Below are 20,788 nucleotides of genomic sequence, written 5' to 3'. Positions count from 1 at the left end.
CAGGGAATCTGGTGGTGGTTGATGGACTACAATTAGCAGGACAAACAGGAGAACATTCTCTCATGAATGATAACAAATGTATAATACTAATATAGGGTGATTAGGATTGGTTGGATTGGAGGGAAAACACACTAAATGTAAGATATCGACAATAGTAGTAATATTTTGATGATCCTTTTTCGTAGTTTGTAACAAATGTTTCACAACAATGCAAGGTGTTGTTGGTGGGAAGATGTATGGGAGCCATGTGTTATGACATGCATGTTTGTCTTGTAAATTCACAAATTTTATTATATATTTAATGTTTATGTATGTTCATGTATGAATGACAAACTTCAATTAAAACGTTAAAAATAAAATGGTAGAGCATCAGTGAACTGTGCACCAACCTCAAGAGGCCAACATATATAAAACAGGTGTCATAGAAAGAGAGAAGAGGGAAGAGGGGACAGAAAACATATTTGAAAAATGAATGTGTAAAAAAATTTCCAATTTGATGAAAACTATAAACTTACAGATCCAAGAACCTAAATTAACCCCAAACTTAAGATAAAAAGAACACTACACTAAGGTATATCACAATCAAATTTATCACCTGTGATAAAGAATAAACCTTAAAATCAATTAGAGACCAAAAAGACATGTATGCACGTGAACAAAGATAATAGTGACAGCAGAATACATGTGAGCCAAAAGACAAGCATGTAACATCTTTAAAATACTGAAAGGAAAAAATAACTGTTAATCTAAAATTCTATACTCAGAGAAAATATATTTCAAAAATGAATATAAAATAAAGACCTTTCAAACATGCAAAATCTGAGCGAATTAATCACCACATGTTTACAAGAAATATTAAAGAAATTCTTTAACATGGAAAATATACTAAATGGAAATCTGTATCTATCCAAAGGAATGATTAGTACTGGAAATGGTCAATGTGCGAGTAAATAAAAATACTATAATTTCTTATTTCAAAAAACAGTTTTGAAAGATAACTGACTGTTTACAGCAAAAATAACAACATATTGGGAAGGGGACTTGGCCCAGTGGTTAGGGTGTCCGTCTACCACATGGGAGGTCCGCGGTTTAGACCCTGGGCCTCCTTGACCCATGTGGAGCTGGCCCATGCACAGTGCTGATGCATGCAAAGAGTGCCATGCCATGCAGGGGTGTCCCTGCATAGGGGAACCCCACGCGCAAGGAGTGCACCCCATAAGGAGAGCTGCCCAGTGCGAAAGAAAGTGCAGCCTGCCTAGGAATGGCACCGCACACATGGAGAGCTGACAGAAGATGACACAACAAAAAGAAACACAGATTCCCATGCCCCTGACAACAACAGAAGCAGACAAAGAAGAACACACAGCAAATAGACACAGAGAACAGACAACTGAGGTGGGGGGAGGGGAGAGAAATAAATAAATCTAAAAAAAACAACGACATATTGTGGGGTTTATAACATATATAGATGGAAAAATGTACAACAATAGCACAAGGGCCAGGAGGGGAGATGTGAAGTCATATGATGTCACTTGAAGGTAGACTGTGATAAGTTAAACATGTCTACTATAATTCTAAAGTAGTCACTAAAAAACAGAGATATATTTACTAAGCCAAAAATGGACATGGAATTGAATCAGATAAAAATACTCAATGATTTCAAAATAAGGGAGAAAAAGGAGAACAAAAAGCAGGATATGGGGTGATCACCGGACATCGTGGATCCTCACAGGGCCCACTGGATGGAATGGAGGAGAGTATGGGCCATGATGTGGACCATTGTCTATGAGGTGCAGAGGTGCCCAAAGATGTACTTACCAAATCCAATGGATGTGTCATGATGATGGGAACGAGTATTGTTGGGGGGGGAGAGGGGGGGTGGGGGGGTGGGGTTGAATGGGACCTCACATATATATTTTTAATGTAATATTATTACAAAGTCAATAAAAAAAAAAAAGAATTAAAAAAAAAAAAGCAGGATATGACAAGCAGAAAACAAAAATCAAAGTGATAGGTTTAAGCCCAACCATTTCAATAATTTAATTAAATATAAATGGTCTAAACATCTAAACAACCTAATCAAAAGGTGGATATTGTCAGAGTGGATAAAAAAGTAAGTCCCAACTATATTCTGCCTACAAAAATCCACCTTAAATATAAAGTGGTTTGTGTCCATCTCTGAAGATTGCACCAGCCCTAAAGCGGCTGTAATTCTGACTCTTGCTTCTCTTCTAAGCCTCTGAAAAGCCATGGCCCTTGTTGACTATGGACTTTACCAAAGAGTAATGCCAAGTCTCAACTATGTTTGCTACAACACAAAAAAATACCATATTTTATCTCCAGCACCTGGATTCTTCAGCTCTCAAAAATGGCCAAGCAACACTTGCAGGAAGTAATCCAACTTAATGGCCTCCTTCATCACTTAACTGAATACCTGCTTTGTATCAGATTGTGAATCACCAGGAACTGCAATTCCTGTCATGAATCTGACACACCTTTCTTTCTCCTTTACAAGTGAAAGGCCCAGGTTATTAGTTCATTCATTCATCCAATAGTTAACATTTACATGCCGGCCACTGTGCTAGATGGTTGGTGTACATAGGTACATATTGGTGAAACAAACTGATATAGTATCTGTACCCATGGACCTTAAATATAGTAAAGGAGACAGACTGTAAACAAAAATATGATTACACATTATGTTAAGATTTGCAACGGAAAGAAAGATAAAATATTAGGAGGCATGTGTCAAATAATGCAAAGGAGTCCTCCTTGAGGACTGAGAATCTTTAAGGGATAATATTTAAACTAAGACTTGAATATGAACCAACCACAAAAGAACAGTTTCCCAGGCACAGAGTATAGCATGTGGGAAGATCCCTGAGATAGAGAAAACCTGTCATGTGTAATGTACTTGAAAGAGACTGGAACACAGTGGACAAGAAGAGCCACCTGAGAAAAACCTGGGGGCACATCACACAGGGCCACAGTAAGAAGTTTGACTTTCTAAGTACAGTGGAAAGTCATTAAATGATATAAATAGAAGAGTGGCATACATGATTTAATTTGCAATTTCAGACTATGTCCCTCACAAACCTTTGAAGGATGGATTTTACTGGTACAAGGTGGAAATAGGGAGATGAGTTTAGGAAACTGTCACTGAAGAACAGGCAAGAGAGATTGGCTTGGATGAGAATGGTGATGAAGAGAAGTCAAAAAATTTGAGATGTATTTTGGAGGCTGAACTGGCAGAAATATGCTGGTAGTTCTTAAGTAAGCTTTGAGGGAGAGAGGAATAAATGGTGATTCCAACTGGGTAGATGATACAAAGCTAGGCAAGACTAGGAGGAGTTATAGTTTAGGAATGGAAATTAGGAGGTCAGTTTGGAATAAGTTAGGTTTGAGATGTTTGAGAGACATTAGTGGTTGCCTATACCCATTTACCCAAATCAAGTGAGACCAAAGAATCAGGTCTTGGGGCAGTATCTCTTAAGACTTCAGATCAGAAATTAGATCTCCCAACTCCTGATTACAGAATATGTATCTACTAATGCCTAATACATCTCCAATCCCAAATATGGCTTTTCCCCTCTCTGCTGTTCTTTCCTCCCTTTCTTCAAGACTGTTCAGCATGACAGCCTGCCTGAACTACAGATTGCCTAGTCAAAATCCCACACTCACATCAATTTAATAAGATATGCAGCACTCCAGCTTGCAAGACAGAGACAATCAGAGTCTTTAGCAAAATGAAAACCGGGGCTAGTGGCCTATCCAGTTCTATTGCTTCCTTGCCCTTCCAACAAACTGAATGACAGGTTTTGCAGGCCTAATTATTTCCCAGGTAATCAACCTAGTTTTCTATCATTTAATCTTCATGCTTTGCTGAAGATGAGCCTTAAATTATGTCACCATTCCCTCCTCCATACAAAGGAAGTTACTACTAGTTTCTAACCCACACTATTGGGACTGATATCAAGCAAAAGGACACATTTAAAGACAAGATAGGGTCATCTTCAATCCCCAAAATTGAAAATTGTTATCGTAATTATTAATGGATCTAAAAGCTGGGAGCCCCAAAAGGATACAGAAGCCCGTTGGCCATGACTCCATCTTTTACATCTATTCACCAGATCTGCAGAGGACCTGGGTCAGATGATAGGCAAGGCTCCAGAACGCAGGAGGGTAAGTCCACATCCTGAAAGCACTGGTAGGACTATGAGGACCATACCCTGGCTTGAAGACAGAGTTCTCTTCCCACCTCCTAAGGTCTCCTGACAAAGCACTTATTTTTGGATGCCTCTGGTGGCATCACTGACCTTGGACCTTCAATTAACACCAGAAAAGTCTGCCAAGTCATCAGCAGAGACAGGGTAGCTCCAGGATACCAAAGGAAGAAAAGACCTTGCCCAGAAGTATTTCTTGTCTCTCACCAAATTGGCCCTGATGGTCTGTCAAGTTTATGACTTCAGAATTCCTGAACCCTCCTTAATGAAGTACTTAAACTGTACACTTGTCAGCATGCCCCGCCCATCAGATTCTGTAAAATGAACAGCTCCATGTCTGGCTCCTCATAGGCTTTGGGCTGTCAAACACATAGAAGAGATCAATAAGCCAGCTGGAAAGATAAAGAAGGCAGGAAAAGATAAAAATTAGAAGCTTTCTTTCAAATTTGCCTTTTTAATTTTAAAAATATTTAACTTTTAATTAAAAATTATAAAATTGCATAGCACAAAGTATAAACCAAAATGTAAACTACAGAAAATGGTTAGTAGCAATGATTCAATGTTTGTTCATCAATTGTAACAAGTACCACACTAATGAAAGATGTTATTAATAGGGGAAATTGTGAGAGGGGGAGGCAGTGGGTTATAAGGAAATGCCCTATATTTTCAATGTAACTTTTCTGTAATCTAAAATCTTCTTTAAAATAAAGTTAAAAATTTCTCAAAATGTTTCAGTTGATTGTAGTGATAAACTGGAAACAGCCATCACATCCAACAGTAGAATAGTTAAATGACAGCATTCCACGCATTAAATTTTGAAGACTTTGGAATAACATAGAATATGCTTGATAGTATATTGGGGGTTATACTATATATAGTATATTGGGGGTTAAAACTGCTCAAAATTATGTATGGAGTATAATTACAACCATGTAGAACATATACAAAATATCATCAAGAGTAAAAACAAAAATGTTAGGGAGGAACCATATCAAAACTATTAATAACTGATGCAGTTGTTTGATGGGAAATAGCATTTTTTTCCTTTCTTATTCTGTATTTCCCAACTTTTACTAAGAAATTTGCATCCCTATTATAACAGAAACATAGTTATTGGTCTGCTTTTTTTTTTAAGATTTATTTTTTAAAATTTATTTCTCTCCCCTTCCCCAGTCTCCTCCCCCCTTCCCCCGTCCCAGTTGTCTGCTTTCTGTGTCCATTTGCTGTGTGTTCTTTTGTGTCCACTTGTATTCTTATCAGTGTCACCCAGAATCTGTGTCGTGTTTTGTTGCATCATCTTGCTGCATCAGCTCTCTGTGTGTGTGGCACCATTCCTGGGCAGGCTGCATTTTTTTCGCACTGGACAGCTCTCCTTACGGGGTGCACTCCTTGCGCAGGGGCTCCCATACACAGAGGATACCCTTGCGTGGCGCGGCACTCCTTGTGCACATCAGCACTGTGCATGGGCCAGTTTCACACGGGTCAAGGAGATCCTGGGTTTGAACCTTGGACCTCCCATGTGGTAGACAGACACCTATCCATTGGGCCAAATCCGCTTCTCTGGTCTGCTTTTAAAGAAATTGAATCCCATACATTCCTCTGCTTGCCTACCTAAACTCCCGTTAAAGAAATAGATAAAATTTAAATCTAAGTATTTTTACATGACTGCCAATGAAAGGTTAGTAATGCTACCGTACACAAAATACTATTTCTGTGAATAAGATTTAACCACCAAATCCAGGCGAACTAAATTTGTGATCAGGCATTGGTGATGAACTTTTTGTTAAACTTTTTATTTTGAAGTAACTGTAGTTTCACAGAGTTGTAAGAAACAATACACAGAGAGATCCCATATATCCTCCACTGTTTTCCCCAGAGGTACATCCTGCAAAACTATAGTACAAGAAATTGACCTTTATACAGTCTACCTACCTCATTCAGATCTCACCAGTTTTCCTCTGTGTGGATATCTGTTTTTAGTTCCATGCAATTTTATCACATGTGTAGATTTCTTTGACCACCATTACAGTTAAGACTCAGAATGGCAGAATGGTTCTATCACTCTAGCTACCCTTTTACAACCACAGTCACCTCCCTCTCTCCCTCCCTCACTCCTGTCAATGATGATCAACTTTTGCTCAATGAACACTTACTGATACCCAATGTGCAAATCACTCTGCCAAGCACTGAGAGATCCTGACACTTATAAATCAAATAAACAGTATAGCCTAGTGGCTTAGAGTGCAGGCTGGAACCAGACTAACTGGGTTCAAATCCTGGGTGTGCCACTTGCCAGCTGTCACCTTTGGCAAAGTACTTGAGCTCTCCACAACTCCACAACTCAGTTTCTTCTATGGAATGGGGTGAATAATGGAACCTCACAGGGTTGTTATGAGGATTAAATGAGTTAATACTGATAAAGCAAGTAGAAAGGACCTGGTATAAATAGATGTATGCTACCACTAAAAACTCGCGATCTGGTGGAGAACATAACAGAACTCTAATCAGGTCAAACAGCGTTACATGATGTAATAAAAAGCTCAGCACAATGGGAGGGCAGAGGACGGAGTAAAGAATTCCAGCCGTGGAAGGCTGAGATACACTTCACAGAAAAAAGAATATTTGAGTTGGGCTTTGAAGTATGAGTAAGACTTTGACAGAAATAAAAGGGAAAGAAAGGTGTTTCATGCAGGTAAAGCAACATGATCTGTAGCCCTGGGGCATGAGAAGGCATGGGCCATTCTGAAACAGGCCTGAACATTTAGAGCAGATGGTATAGGAGGTCTGCTGTGAGAAAGTGGGGTGTGTGGGGGGGAGCTACAGATGAGGTCTCAAATAAAGGTTGGGGCCAGGTTTTGAGCGGTCTTGAATGCTATAATTAACACTATATCTTTGTAATCACAGATAAGAAAAACTGCCTCCAACCCAACCTATCCCACAGGTGCATCAGGAGGAAGAATGGAAAAGTGTATTCTAAAATACAAAGCACAAGCAATGGTGATATTTTTAAAATTATTACAGCCTAATGAAAAACAAGAGCAGCAACATCTTTTTAACATGGTTGCTATTCCATATTAAAAGTATAAAATCTTGGGTGTTTGTGGAGAGGGCATTAGAAGTTATCAGAGATTGTCTTCTTCCTGCCAGGGATAGTTCACTTTAGCTAAGTGTTTTCAATTCTCTTTTTTAGAAAAAACCATCTGGGGTCTCCAAAAGAAGCTGCTGGGCAAAGACTGGGGCAGTTTCCCGTGTCTCTCCTAGTTGTCGGCAGTATCAGCTTTGCGGTCACAGGTCCATAGTGCTTATCTCATCAACTAGCCATTCGCCTTCTCTAGTCCCAGGAAGCTTCAGCTTTCCCTTTGCCTTACCCTTCCCTGGACCGTGTGTTTTCTGAGGCTCTAACCTCCTTGTGTTTGCTGCCCTAACCTTCTTGACTTCTCTGCCCAGCACCTGCTCAGATTTCAGCCTTTCTTTTACACCCTGTTCTTATCTCTCTGGCCTCAGGTCTTCCATTGACCTGTTGTGGCTGCCTCGGGATGCAGCACACAGAATATGAACAAATTATCTAGTGGTTCTGCTTTGAACATTTTTTCAATCAACGACCTTGTTTTCGCTATTTTTCTCATTATACAGAGAGAGGGAGAACAAAGCACCTTATTTCATTTGTTTAGCCTAATTATATGGTCTGAACATAAAGTGTGAGTCATATGAATGACTCTTATTAAGGAGGTGGTTTAGTTTGGTTCTGAAAAATAAGGAACCTATACATAGATAAAATCCTTCCCTTTTCTTCAAATAAAGTTGAGTATATAAATTAGTCTGAAGATAATAGAGCTAAATAGGACTTTGGAAATAAATATTCCTAAGCACCACTAAAACACCTTGTTGTCCTTCTGATACTTAACAGTTTCTTTTCCTTATCCAGTATTTAAGTTCCGTGACAAACTTCCTTCACTTGAAGTTGAGCAGAAGGTATGAATTTAACAACACAGTTCATAAATACAACCCTTTCTCAACAAAATAAATCAAGACATTCTTTCACCCCCACATACATCTTAAATTAAATTCACTTGTAGTCATTAAGTCAAATTCTTAATGTAAATAAACAAACTCAAACCATCTATATCATTTGTAAAAACAAAAACAAAAACAAAGAAAACACACAATAAGCCAAGAAGATACTGAGAAAGGAAAAAAAATTGTTTTTAGATTTTCCAGTGTCATAGCCCAAGCCCAGCAAATTCATTTTTTTAGAAATGCCAACATCTTTAATTCCCTAAGTCTAAAACAAAACCTTTTATACAGTTAGACCCTATATTTTTCAAAGCTTATGTAAGATGCTATCCAGTCTACGGAAAACCTGAATCTTTACTTTTCTGAACTTCTTCCTGGCAGAACGTAGCCAGACAGGACAGGAAGCAAACAAAGATGAGGACAGAAGGGTGATTTATTCTTACTTTAATGTGATAGCATAATTTATTCAGAAGTTAATTGTGTTCTGTTTCTCACTGCAGCAGCCTACTCAGTAAAGGACAAAAGGTAATTTCCTTTCCCCCACAGGCCTCTACCATCTACTACCCCCACATTCATTCAGAATGGCCTCTGTTTTTGAAAATTCTACCAGTGTCTCAAACTTTAGTGGGCATAAAAATCACCTGAAGGGCTTTTCAAAATGGATATTTCTGGGTCCCTTCCGAGATTTATCAATTAAAATCTCTGGGGATGAACCCTGGGACCTGCATTTTTAACCAATTTCCTAAGAAATTCTGGTCCAAGGGGTTTTAGGAAGACTCTGAGAAACATTTGGTCAAAAGAGACAATAAAACTGGAATACCTGAGTGTGTAGGACTCTGTAGACATGAGGAGTCCGAGAAAGGGCCAGACCTTGGAACGCTCTTAACGCAAAGTTGACCTTGGTCTTTAGCCCATAGGTAGGCATGGGCTGCTGAATGGATTTAATGCAGGGTATGACAGGATAAGCTCCTGGGTCATTCTCCTGGAAGCTTTACCTGAACTTCTATCTCTGCCCACACTGCCTATCATACTCAAGTTACTGCTCCTCTGTGCTTCATATTACCCTACACAAACTAACTCACCATTGACCACACAGAATTGTCATGATTCATTTAATTGTACTAAAGTTCTCATCTCCACTCCAACAGTAAGCTTCTTGAGAGCAAGGGAGTAACTTGTGTACAGCATATAGTGGGTTTCCTATAAATGCTGAATCAAATGAACAATTAAATTCCATTTACAACCACACTACCACCAAAAGGTTCTGATCTTTCAGATGGAAAACAATGTCACTGCCCCACTCTCCTTGTTCACAGGGCCTAGAAGGCTCCATTTCTAGCAGATAGACTGGGCCCTATTTCTAAACCCCTCATTACCCAGAGAATATGACTCTCATATAAGGAGCCAGAATGAACTGTCAGGACTTAGAAGGTTTGATCACAATTGCTATGAAATGAATGCATTTAGGTCTATGTTTGTGGAAAGTCTCACGACAACTTTTCAAAGTCCATTGTGTTTAGGTCAAGCCGCTCAAAGGAATTTAAGGCACAGGGAAATGAACCAATACAGTGATTATAGCACGCAAAGCACGTGGTGTCCAGAGTCTTTAAAATCCTAAAAGCAAGACACCTGGCATCTGTTCCAGAAACCCAGCTCCAAGCACCTGTTTCAATCTGCCCTGCAACCCCCACCCTTCACTTCCTTATCCACTCTGCAGAAGGAAGAAGTGATGAGCATTTTAAAATTCTGATTTTTAAATATACATAAAGAAGGCAAGAAATGTTCCATGAATTAGCAATCACCAAGATCTACCCCATGCGAGTATCTCCTTTGGCACTACTTTTCCATCTCAGAGAATGGAGATTTTAAATAGGTGGAACATAATGACAAAACCTTGACTAGCTAGTGCCTTCTTTCTTTTAATTTTTGGCTTCCTCTGCCCTTGAGCAGTGGTGCCCTATCCAGGAAATTTGTGTGTCCTGCAGTTTACCTTGTATCATGGATTTTTCAAGCTTGTTCTTTGTCAGTCGAATACAGTTTTGTGCACCGAGGACCCTCAAATCAGTAGGGAGACATTAGGGCTCTTTAATCCTGAGTGTTGGGCAGACGTGAGACTGTCAGGCCAGTCGCTGAGAGGGTCGCTTGATAAGTGGCTGCGCAAGTCGTCCACAGCTCAGTTGGAAGGGTTCAGGAAGGCCTCTATTTCATGCCGGCCTAGGGTGTTGGTGACCCAAGGCCGTCCTAGGCCTCCGAGGGGCCGCCTTCCCGTCTGCTCTGCCATTACAGACCCTCAGGCATCTTGCCCTTGCCCGGCCACCCTGCCTTGGCCACCCTGCCCTGTCCTTCGAAGCCCTCGCTAAGGGCGGGGGCAGCCTTGATGAGGTCCACACCTGGCCCACCCTCGGGCACTCTGGCCAGGGTTGGGGGAGGGAAACTGACCAGCGCGGTTGCCCGACGCGTTCCCAGCCTCGCAGCTGGCCCAGGCGCGCGTGATTCCCAGGTCGACCTCGCCCTGGGCGTGGGTTGAGGGGGGCACGCAGGCTCCGGCTCCAGCTCCCCGCGGCCCGTGCCGGCTCCGCGCACCTGCTCGCCCGCCCTGCGGGGCTTCATTAGGCCGCGCCTGTGCCGCCTTGACCGGCTGCGGCGGCCTCAGGAGTCGGGGCTATGGAACCCGTGGAGGACCCCAGCAAGGAGCCGTGGGGTGAGCGTACTCCGGCAGGATCCGGTGCCCGGGCGAGCGAGGGGGCGGGTTTGGGGGGCTCCGCTGCAAGGGAGGCTGCTTTTTTTTTTTTTTTTAAGATTTATTTATTTATTTCTCTCCCTTCCCCGCCCCCCACCCTGGTTGTCTGTTCTTTGTGTCTATTTGCTGCATCTTGTTTCTTTGTCTGCTTCTGTTGTTGTCAGCGGCATGGGAATCTGTGTCTCTTTTTGTTGCATCATCTTGTGTCACCTCTCTGTGTGTGTGGCGCCATTCTTCGGCAGGCTGCACTTTCTTTGGCACTGGGCGGCTCTCCTTATGGGGCGCACTCCTTGCGAGTGGGGCTCCCCTACACAGGGGACACCCCTGCGTGACAGGGCACTCCTTGCATGCATCAGCACTGCGCATGGGCCAGTTCCACACGGGTCAAGGAGGCCCTGGGTTTGAACCAAGGACCTCCCATGTGGTAGACGGAGGCCCTATCCACTGGGCCAAGTCCGCCCGGAGGCTGCTTTTTTTTTTTTTTTTTTTTTTCTTTCCAACACATTTATTTTTGTTTTTTTCCTCGTTTTTAAATTTGTTGTAGTATATCACTCATACATAAGAAATCCATAAACAATAAATGTACAGTTATAATTGTGAACTTAGAAAACATATATAACTGCTTTTTGACTCTCCCGCCAACCGTAGACTTGAGAGCATCGGTAGGAGGCAGTGGGTAGAAGGGAGGTAGGACAGCACAGGGCCTCCTTTTTGGGGTAAAGACTTTCCAACCTTTGGGGAAGAGAATGCTGAGCCAGTAGCCCCAGGACCCTCCTAGTCTAGGTTCTGACTCCCGTCACCTTTCTTACCAGACCAAACCATTTGGATACAATATGCATTTACTGAGCACCTATTATGTACCAGTTTTTGTTTTTTATTATGTTACAAGTTCTCCTAAGATGCTTTACAACTAGTTTGTCCCTCCCTCCCCATACCACAATCCAATCTTGCCCCTTCCCTCCCATAGAGGCCTGCTTATCCTCTTTACCAGCTTCAAACAGTCCATACAACTCAGGTTCAGTGTGTATTCTAGAAAGCAGTTTGATAAAGCACTCTAGCCCACAACCTTCCATCTGTCTTTACTTTTGGCCAGTGGGTCTGAAATCCACATGGCTAGAAAGCCATACGCCTTAAGATTATATCTCACACAAGTTTCACGGAAGTAAAAATAGGTCTTAGTCTCTACTTTCCATTTACAAAAAGCCCAGATTAGTTTGAAATAATAAAGGCGTTGCCTGAGTTGAGGGCTCTGTAGGCTATGAGTAATTTGGAAAGGGAGTGGGAGGAAGGCTTGGTCACTCTGGGACAACTCTGAATTGATTTAAGAGTATGGACCATGGTGCTCAAAGAATCCTGTAGCTCAATGGCTGAGTGATCATGGGCAAATATGCAAACTCTCTAATTCTCATGGGCAAATATGCAAACTCTCTAATTCACATTTCTTCATCTGTTTTAAAGGAATATTAATAGTATCTTCCTCACAGGAATTAAGTGTGTACTTTACTAATCTTTGAAAGGTGCTTAGCACCATGCATGGAACACAGTAAGCGCCTGATGAATCAATCATGATTCAAAGAAAGAAAGAAGCTGGGAGGATGAGTGATAGGGGGTTTTAGGTCCAGTGTTCTCACCTTTTACTTACCTGCAGAAAGGGGGGGGGGTTGATGGGGAAGGAAGGGATGGAGGGAGAAAGCTGCTGTGTTGTGTCTGTGTGTGTGAGAGAGCAGGGTGGGAGGGGATTACCGGGGAGAGAACAAATGAGTTCTGTGGAAAGTGAGGATGGCCATCCTGATATCTCTTTTGCTGTCCTTGCACAGCTTCTACAGACCATCTAATCCTGCCTTGTCCCTACTCTAGGCAATAATTTGTGTCTACACTGGGAACAGGAGCCAGTTTTAGAATAAGCAGACTCTCAATCTCTCTGTCTCTTCCCAATTCACCCCTACTTCCAAAACTTGTCCTTTAGAAACACTTGGAGAGATATCTAGCCCTTAAGTTTATATCCCTGGTGTTTAGGAAAAAACAGGGAACTCAGCAGGAGTGAGTACTCTTCACATTAGGAGTGCTATCTAATTTGATCCTCATAATAGCCCAATTAGGAAGGTAAACACACAATAATTACCCCCTCTGATAGGTGGAAAAAATGAAAACTTAAGATCAAACAACAAATAAGTTGCAGAGGAGGAAGTTGAATATTCTCTTAGTCCAGGCTCTTCTTTCTGCCTGGTGCTCAATTCAGCGAATGCTTGTTCCCCACAGGCCAAGAAGCTGGAGGTAAGTCACTGGCTGCTGGACCAGTGAAGAAGGAACTGCTACAGGGTTCGGTCCCCTATATTCAGAATGCCCCAAGTCAGAAACCACCACTGTCCTGCGCTGTCTTGGTGGAGAAGAAGCCATCCGAAGCCTCTGGAAAATTAACTGGGGCTGATGCTGGGGAAGTGCCCCAGTCGCTTAGCTCAGAGGCTAGGAGATGTCCCCCTTTCCACAAAGGTGGAACTCTAGCCCCATCCAGACCACAGTCTCAGGGGGAAGGTTGTTCCCTCCCAATGAGAGAAGCAAAACCAGGGAAGAGGCCTTTTTCTCCAGCCCCCAGTAAGCAGAAAAAGCCTAATGCTGTTGGTCTGGCCTCAACATCATCTCCCTGTGGCACTGACTCAGCCCGTACCACCCACCACCCAGTGCCTTGTGGGTCAGGCCGGGGGCCCTGCCACCTGGCCAACCTCCTCAGTACATTGGCCCAGAACAGCCAAGACACTGACCAGAAGAAGGGGCCACCGGAAGTGACCTGCCAAGTTCGAAAAAAGACTCGAACCCTTTACCGCTCAGGTAAGTCCCTAAATATAAGAGAGAACTTAAAAGATCTAGTTCCCTTTCTGGGAAAGATGGGGCTGTGCAAATAATGTAGCCCCAGGAGAGTGGAGGGGCATGGACAGTTTTTTCATCACCTTGTCCTGCAACTTCTCATGGCCCCATGTCAATGCCATACCCTATGCCACTCAGGTAAGGTTGGATTGTCTCATTAAAAAGTAAGGTTGGGATCTGGATCAAAGGGTCAGGGGAGAAGAGGGAGAGCACCAACCCAAGAGGGGACTTATTGCAAGGTTTTGGAAAGGCCCTTGGGTTGGGGACTGGGGTCTCATCTGCTAGGGGCACCTAGTTGGCATCCTTCTCCTTTTGCTCCTGCCAACTCACTGGCGTTTGTTCTTATGCAAATTTCTTCTTCCAGACCAGCTGGAGGAGCTGGAGAAGATATTCCAAGAAGACCATTACCCTGACAGTGATAAGCGCCGGGAAATTGCCCAGACAGTTGGGGTCACCCCACAACGCATCATGGTAAAAGGGGCTGGCAGACAGGTCAGGGAGGGTTGAGGAGAACATGCCAAACTGGAACCCTAGAGGGGCAGAGTAAATGCTCGGCTTTCTCCCTGAACAGGAGCTGAAGTTAGATCTCAGAGATGGCTGTGTTCCTGCCTGTTTCCACATTTCTAACAACATTAGAATATTGGAAATGGACAGTACCTCTGAGCCTGTCTAGATGAACTCTTTTTATAAAACTAATTTTCAAAGAGAGGCCCCTGAAACAAAGGAGTAGAGTGACCTCCTAAAGTCAAGTAGCTCATTGTGTGACAGGACCTAGAGCCATAGACTACCCCCTTTCTCATTCTCTTCACATGTCCTTCCCCTATAGGTGTGGTTTCAGAATCGCCGGGCAAAGTGGAGAAAGGTGGAGAAACTGAGTGGAAAGGGCACCAAGGACAATTCTACAGCCCCTGCCCCTGCAAGCAGTCCCTGCAGGTAAGAGTTTCTCATCTCCCTGAATCATCTCCATGGATAGGAAGTGGGATCCAAGACAGAATCCTTGGGTCTAGAACGTGAGAGTGTTGGCAAGCTGGCCATGAATCCTGGGGTGTTGGTTAATATTTAGGAGGATTTGGGCTGGGATGGAGTTGGGAAGTTGTCAGTGCCTTATACGTGTGGCAGACTTTGAAAACCAGTGTCCATTTCCCTTCCCTGAGACCCTAGACTAAAGCCAGGGACCACTCTAGCTGTGATCCTTGTTCTCTCTGCCACAGCTCTGCTGCTGAGCTCCCCACACTCACGACTGTGGACCCAGGGCCTGGGGCCTTCTCTCAGGAGCCCCCTCTGGATACTCTTCCAGGTGAGTTGACCACCTTCAGACAGTTATCTGGGGAAAATGGCAACTAGGCAGCTAGCCAAGGAAGACGACTTTTGACAGGGGTAGAAATGGTCCAGAGCTTTCCAGTGTTTTGATCCAATGTGGGGCATCTCCAGGGGACTTGGGCATAGCACACTTTTACTATTCAGTAATCGCAAATCTGCCTCCCCATTTTCTTATCCTCATAACTCCATCTTGCCTTTTGTTCTTAGAGCCCCCTATGCTGCTGACTTCTGACCAGACTTTGGCCACAGCCCGTACTCAGAGGATGGCTGTGACCCCCCCCACTCTTCAGCCCCCCACCTGTTCGAAGGACGAGTCTTCCTTTCCCCCTTGATCCTTCCCATGCTTCCCAACTGATGCCTCTGCTGCTGGACACCCCTGGCAGTGAAAGCAGCAACAAAGATGGCCCCTGTGGGTCCTGGGGACCAAGGTATAATATTTGATGGGGAAAGTCAGAGGGTATAAAAGGAGAAAAGGTAGATTGGCCCTGGAAGGAGAAGCTGAGAGAAGCTAGGAGTATATGATGGGAATTAAATGGATAAGTGGCTTTGGGGTGGGAAAAATCAAGGATATCATAGCAATAGTAGAAACAGGTGAGAAATTAGGAGCAGGAAGAGGAAGGAGGCAGCATGGTGCCACAAGGCTGGGAGATGAGGAGATGAGAGGAAGGGACTCACCTACTATGTGATAGGAATGAGGCAGTCACCCTGAACTTCACTAAATGTTCTTCTTTTTCCCTACAGCATCACCCCACCACCTTCCTGCCCATATTTGGAAGAGCTAGAACCTCAGGATTACCAAAAAAACAACCAGCCAGGACCATTCCAGTTCCCCCAGGCTCCACAGACCCAACTTTTCCCACAACCTCAGCCCCAGTTTTCATACCTTCATCCATTACCCTTCCACATGCCCCATTCACTGACACCTCCACCACCAGAAGACTCCCCTTTTGCATTGCCTTATGCCTCCAATGGGAGTTCCTCACAGGGCTATTTTCCAGGTCCCCCATCAGGGCAGATCCTACTGCAGCCACCTCCTGGGAACATAGGTGAGTCAGGACTGGAAGAAAAGATGTTCCTGTGTGATTGAGGAAGGTCAAAAGGGACGGGGAGTCTCATTATCTAGATGTAAGACTGATTGAGGCAGGGCATGAGTGGTGAGTGAATAATTTTTTCTTGCCCCTAGTTGTCTTTTTGCTCTTCTTAAGTTTCTTGGAGGCTGCATAACAAAGTAAGACAGCAAGAGAGGTTTTTTGGTATCTTTTTGTTTTTGTTTTCTTGTTTTGTTTTGTTTTTTAGGAAGCACTGGGGAATTGAACCTGGTACCTCATACATGGGAAGCAGTTGCTCAAACCACTGAGCTATACTCACTCCCCTCCATTTTTTAGGAAAACCAAGGTTTGAAGTCCAGCTTAGCCATTTACTAGCTCTCCTGAATCTCAGTTTCCTGGACTCTAAAATGGGAAAAATATTTCAGTATCATAAAGGAACTTTGTGAAGATTAGAAACGTGAGTGAAACATTTGGTGTACAGCATAGATGGCAGCTAATATTAGTATCATGCTAGACTATCTGGACCTCTAAAATCCTGGAAGCTCCATTTTACTGAGACTAAATTCTAGCAGGAGAGATAGATTCCTTCAGATGGTTCTTGGTCTCCTTTGATACCTGTGGGAGGTGGCACTTAGCTCGACTCATAGATCACTTTGTGCCAATGTTACTAAGCTGTAGGACCTAAAGTCTGGCAGAATATCTACTCTGGGCCTGGGGACAGCTCCTGGTGCTTTTGTTTCACCTAGACTTGGGCTAGGATCTTAGTCTGTTTTGGGGGTGGGGTGGGGGAGCTCTGTCAAAGAACATAATACACTGTGGTTTATAATCTTAGATCACTCTAATCTTTCCTATACCCACTCACTCAACAGGTACAGTCCCCTGGAGTGACCTTGGCTTGCCAGAACTGCCTTTCTCTAGTACGTTCTGCCCACAAGCTATGGGGCATACCCTGGGAGAAGATGGCTTCTTCTCTGATCTATTTCCAGCTCCCTGTGCTCAGGCTATGAATCGGCAGTCCTCACCAGGGGCCAGACCTGGAACTGGGCCCTTACTCAGCAAAGCTCAAGAGGAACAGCCTGCCTCCTCCCTGGAGCAACTGTCAGCATCAGAGGAAGTCAGAGATGAAGACAAGAACAGCCATGCTGCTAACGGCAGAGTCAAGGAGTGAAAAGAGACTGCTAGGTGGATGGGAATTTAGGCCCCCCACCCCTCTCAACTGAGGGGACAGTGGTTGAAGGGTTGGAAATGCCTATACACGTTCTCGACTGGGGTGAAAGCCCCCTGTGTGGGCTCGTCTTACTGGACATTGTTTTGAGAAGGAAGCAGTCTGGCTGTATCATTTTCTCTATACATGTATATGATGATCCTAAAGGAAGAGGATGGCCTGTGTTATTTCTGAATGTTGTATTATTTTATGTTGTTTCCTTTCCTTGCTTGGATCAATAAGCCAGAGTATCTGCAACAAGCAGTAAAGTAGTCCACTGTTGGGTCCTTTTCTTTGATTTTGTCTCCCTCCTCAGACTAGTTAAAAGTTCCATTTCCTTCATTTCCTTCCCTTTAGCTGATTGGAGATAGCCCTGGGCATACAGGTGAGGTATCCATTGCACATAAATGGGGGCAGCCTGGCATACTCCCTGGGTCCATCTCTCCTACTAAAGGAGGGATTGGGCATCTTGGACCTTGCCTTCAGTCCTGCCATAAACCATGTTCTATTCCCAAACCCAGGACTGAACCTGAGCATAAACCTGAGCCTGGGCCTGTCTCAGGAATTTGGGCCCTTCAGGGATAGGATCACGAGATAAGACTGCAGATGTTTTAGTTCAAGTCTCTACTATTGTGTACTATGATTTATCTTCCCAAAGTTCTTTTCCTGGAGGGGATGGGTAAAGGGTGGGAAGCACCAGGGAGAGGATGGCAAGTAGGCAGTTCTGTCCTGCTCAAAAGTAATGCCAGGAAGCAGATTTGGCTCAATAGATAGAGCATCCACCTAACACATGGGAGGTCCAGGGTTCAAACCCAGGGCCTCCTGACCCGTGTGATAAACTGGCCCACACACAGTGCTGATGTGTGCAAGAAGTGCTGTGCCACGCAGGGGTGTCCCCCCACGTAAGGGAGCCCCACACGCAAAGAATGCGCCCTGTATGGAGAGCTGCCCCACACAAAAAGTGCAGCCTGCCCAGAAATGGTGCCGCACACACAGAGAGCTAACACAGCAAGATGATGCAACAAAAAGAGACACAGATTCTCAGGGCTGCTGACAAGAATACAAGCAGACACAGAAGAACACACAGTGAATGGACACAGAGAGCAGACAACTCGGGGTGGGGGGGGGGGCTGTGATGGAGGGAAGGGGAGAAAAAAAAATCTTAAAAAAAAAAATAGTAATGCCATGGCACCCCTAGTCTCTGATATCACAGAGTTCACTGGGCTGGGGTATAGGACCCCAGGGACTTTTGTAACTTTCTCCCTTATCCCAGCTTGCAGAGACTCCAAAAGACACTTTGCAAGGCATCTTGAGAGTGCACCTAAAATGATGACTATATCCTATCTAGCCCTCACCTCTGGACTTTTATAGTATTTCCTCCATTGTTTTATGATTACCCTTGACCTTGAGGGAGAATCTTGAGTGCTTTGGTAATGGGACTGGGGTGTGGGAAGTTTGAGATAGAGTTCTACCAAAATTGACAATACACCTTGATATCTGAATATGGGTCAGGAACTTAGGAAGTGATGGTGGGCACCTAGTGAGGTTACACTCCTGATCTACTGGACAGAGTGGTGTTGCATTCCATTTTTATCTCGCATAGCCTCCTTCTGTCCTCTGGAAGGTAAGCCAAGGGAAGTTGACAAATTAAGCGATGAGGGAAGACACATTTTCTCTTATTGATACCAAATTTGAGTTTCTGGTTTAATGAGTGAAGGGTTAAGAGGAGAAGGTGTAGGAGGATGAGTAGCCAATCTATATAAAGAGGAAATGTATGGGGGTTATCAGGGAAGTAGGTCTGAGAAAGACCAGAAAGATGAATAGAGTAGACACTGCCGGAGAAGTAACAAAACACTCACTGGGAGAGAGGAGAGGAAAGAAGAGCAAGAGAATGAATCTATCTTGAAGTAAGGCTTGAAGAGAAGAGAAGAAGTAGGGCACATCTCTGGATACTGGAGAGAAGGGTCCTGAAGTTCTGAGGTAAGAAAGAAACAGATAATGAAAGGAACAAAGAAAGAAGTGTGAAGGAATAGGAGATGCTGAGTGAAATGGGGTTGAAAGGAAATAGAGAAGGCAGATGGGACAGGATGATGAAGATGGAAACAGGACAAGTTGGAAAATAGTTACAAAGATCAATATTCTGCTAATGCATACAGAAGATGAACTTTTAGGGATAAGAGACATGGGACTGAAAGAACAGTTAGGAAGACAAATGCTAGATAATATGAAAATGACTGCAAATGGACACAGAAATTAGCCAGAGGGTAAAGAGCATTTTAGAAGATGCCCGTTAAGGGGAGAAATCAGGAGGAAATAAGGACGTTGGATTTGATGGGGAAGTTTCTGAGAGGAAATAAATGCAAGAGAAGAAAAAAAAAATGAATGTATTAATTGCATGTGAGTGGATGCAAGGGATATGTGGGAAAGAGAACCAGGAGGTATGGGCCTAGGTGGTAACAAAAAGCAGCCCAGTGAATGGGAAAGGAAAATAGCATAGGGTGGATTGAAGACAGAAAGGAATTTGGAGGGAGTGGGTAAGGTATCCAGATGATGATCTCAAGAGGAAACACCAAGGAACTAAGGAAAATGAAGGTGAGCAATATAGGCATTGAGAAGATGGAGGCACAAGAGAAGTGACTGTAAGAAGGACAGTGAAAGGACAGTAAAGGCGCTTGGAAGTCAGATGATCACCTTGAAGACTGAATGTCATGATGGAAAGGTAGGTTCATCTTACCCAGGGGAGAATCATATAGAACCAGAAGAGCAGAGGAGATTGCTATGGTCTTAACAGATGTGACACACTGACACAATATATTTCTAATGGGGAAAATGGATGGAACAGATATAAACTATCTGAATGATATCAGCGAACCTGATGACATTTTAAAAAGGGTTAACAAAATATTCAATTTAAAGTTGAGTGATGGGAAGGGAAATAGACAATGGAAAGAACTGTTCAAAAACTACACAGTAAAAAGATACTCTAGAAACAGGGCCTAGGACTTGAGAGCATACAGCTATGGTCTTGGTCTACTTCAGAGACAGAGCTACAATACCTTGGAAAGGGGAAATGCTGCATTTTTGTTTTTAAGTATTTATAGCTTCAGTTTCTCTGGGATCAAGATAATGTGTAACTGAGTGATTAGATATGCGGAAATTGCCTGGCAAGGTATCTAATGCACAGAAAACACATGACTCATCTTCTATTCCTCTCCTTCTTCCCAATAGTTTCTGGCTATGATGTGATCTCAATATTGGCAATATATTTAACACCCCACATTTGCTAGCCCTACAGTGTCTGCATTATGATTTAGTAATAGCAGGAATTTGAGGTCTGTTGATCCAAATCACTTCATTGTGTGTGTGTGTGTGTTTG

General features: G+C 43.5%; 1 protein-coding gene across 1 annotated transcript; it reads left to right on the top strand.

The window, feature by feature from the left end:
* Positions 1-4,100: 4,100 nt before the first annotated feature.
* Positions 4,101-17,376, top strand: NOBOX (NOBOX oogenesis homeobox). The gene is given in 9 exon segments (XM_071215522.1): positions 4,101-4,182; positions 13,237-13,803; positions 14,204-14,331; positions 14,666-14,772; positions 15,051-15,136; positions 15,367-15,434; positions 15,436-15,587; positions 15,901-16,205; positions 17,078-17,376. Coding segments are annotated over 9 exon segments (1,794 nt in total).
* Positions 17,377-20,788: the final 3,412 nt, after the last annotated feature.

Source organism: Dasypus novemcinctus, chromosome 5, assembly GCF_030445035.2.
Source record: "Dasypus novemcinctus isolate mDasNov1 chromosome 5, mDasNov1.1.hap2, whole genome shotgun sequence".
NCBI lineage: Eukaryota > Metazoa > Chordata > Mammalia > Cingulata > Dasypodidae > Dasypus > Dasypus novemcinctus.
This window is presented reverse-complemented; position numbering and strand designations above follow the sequence as displayed.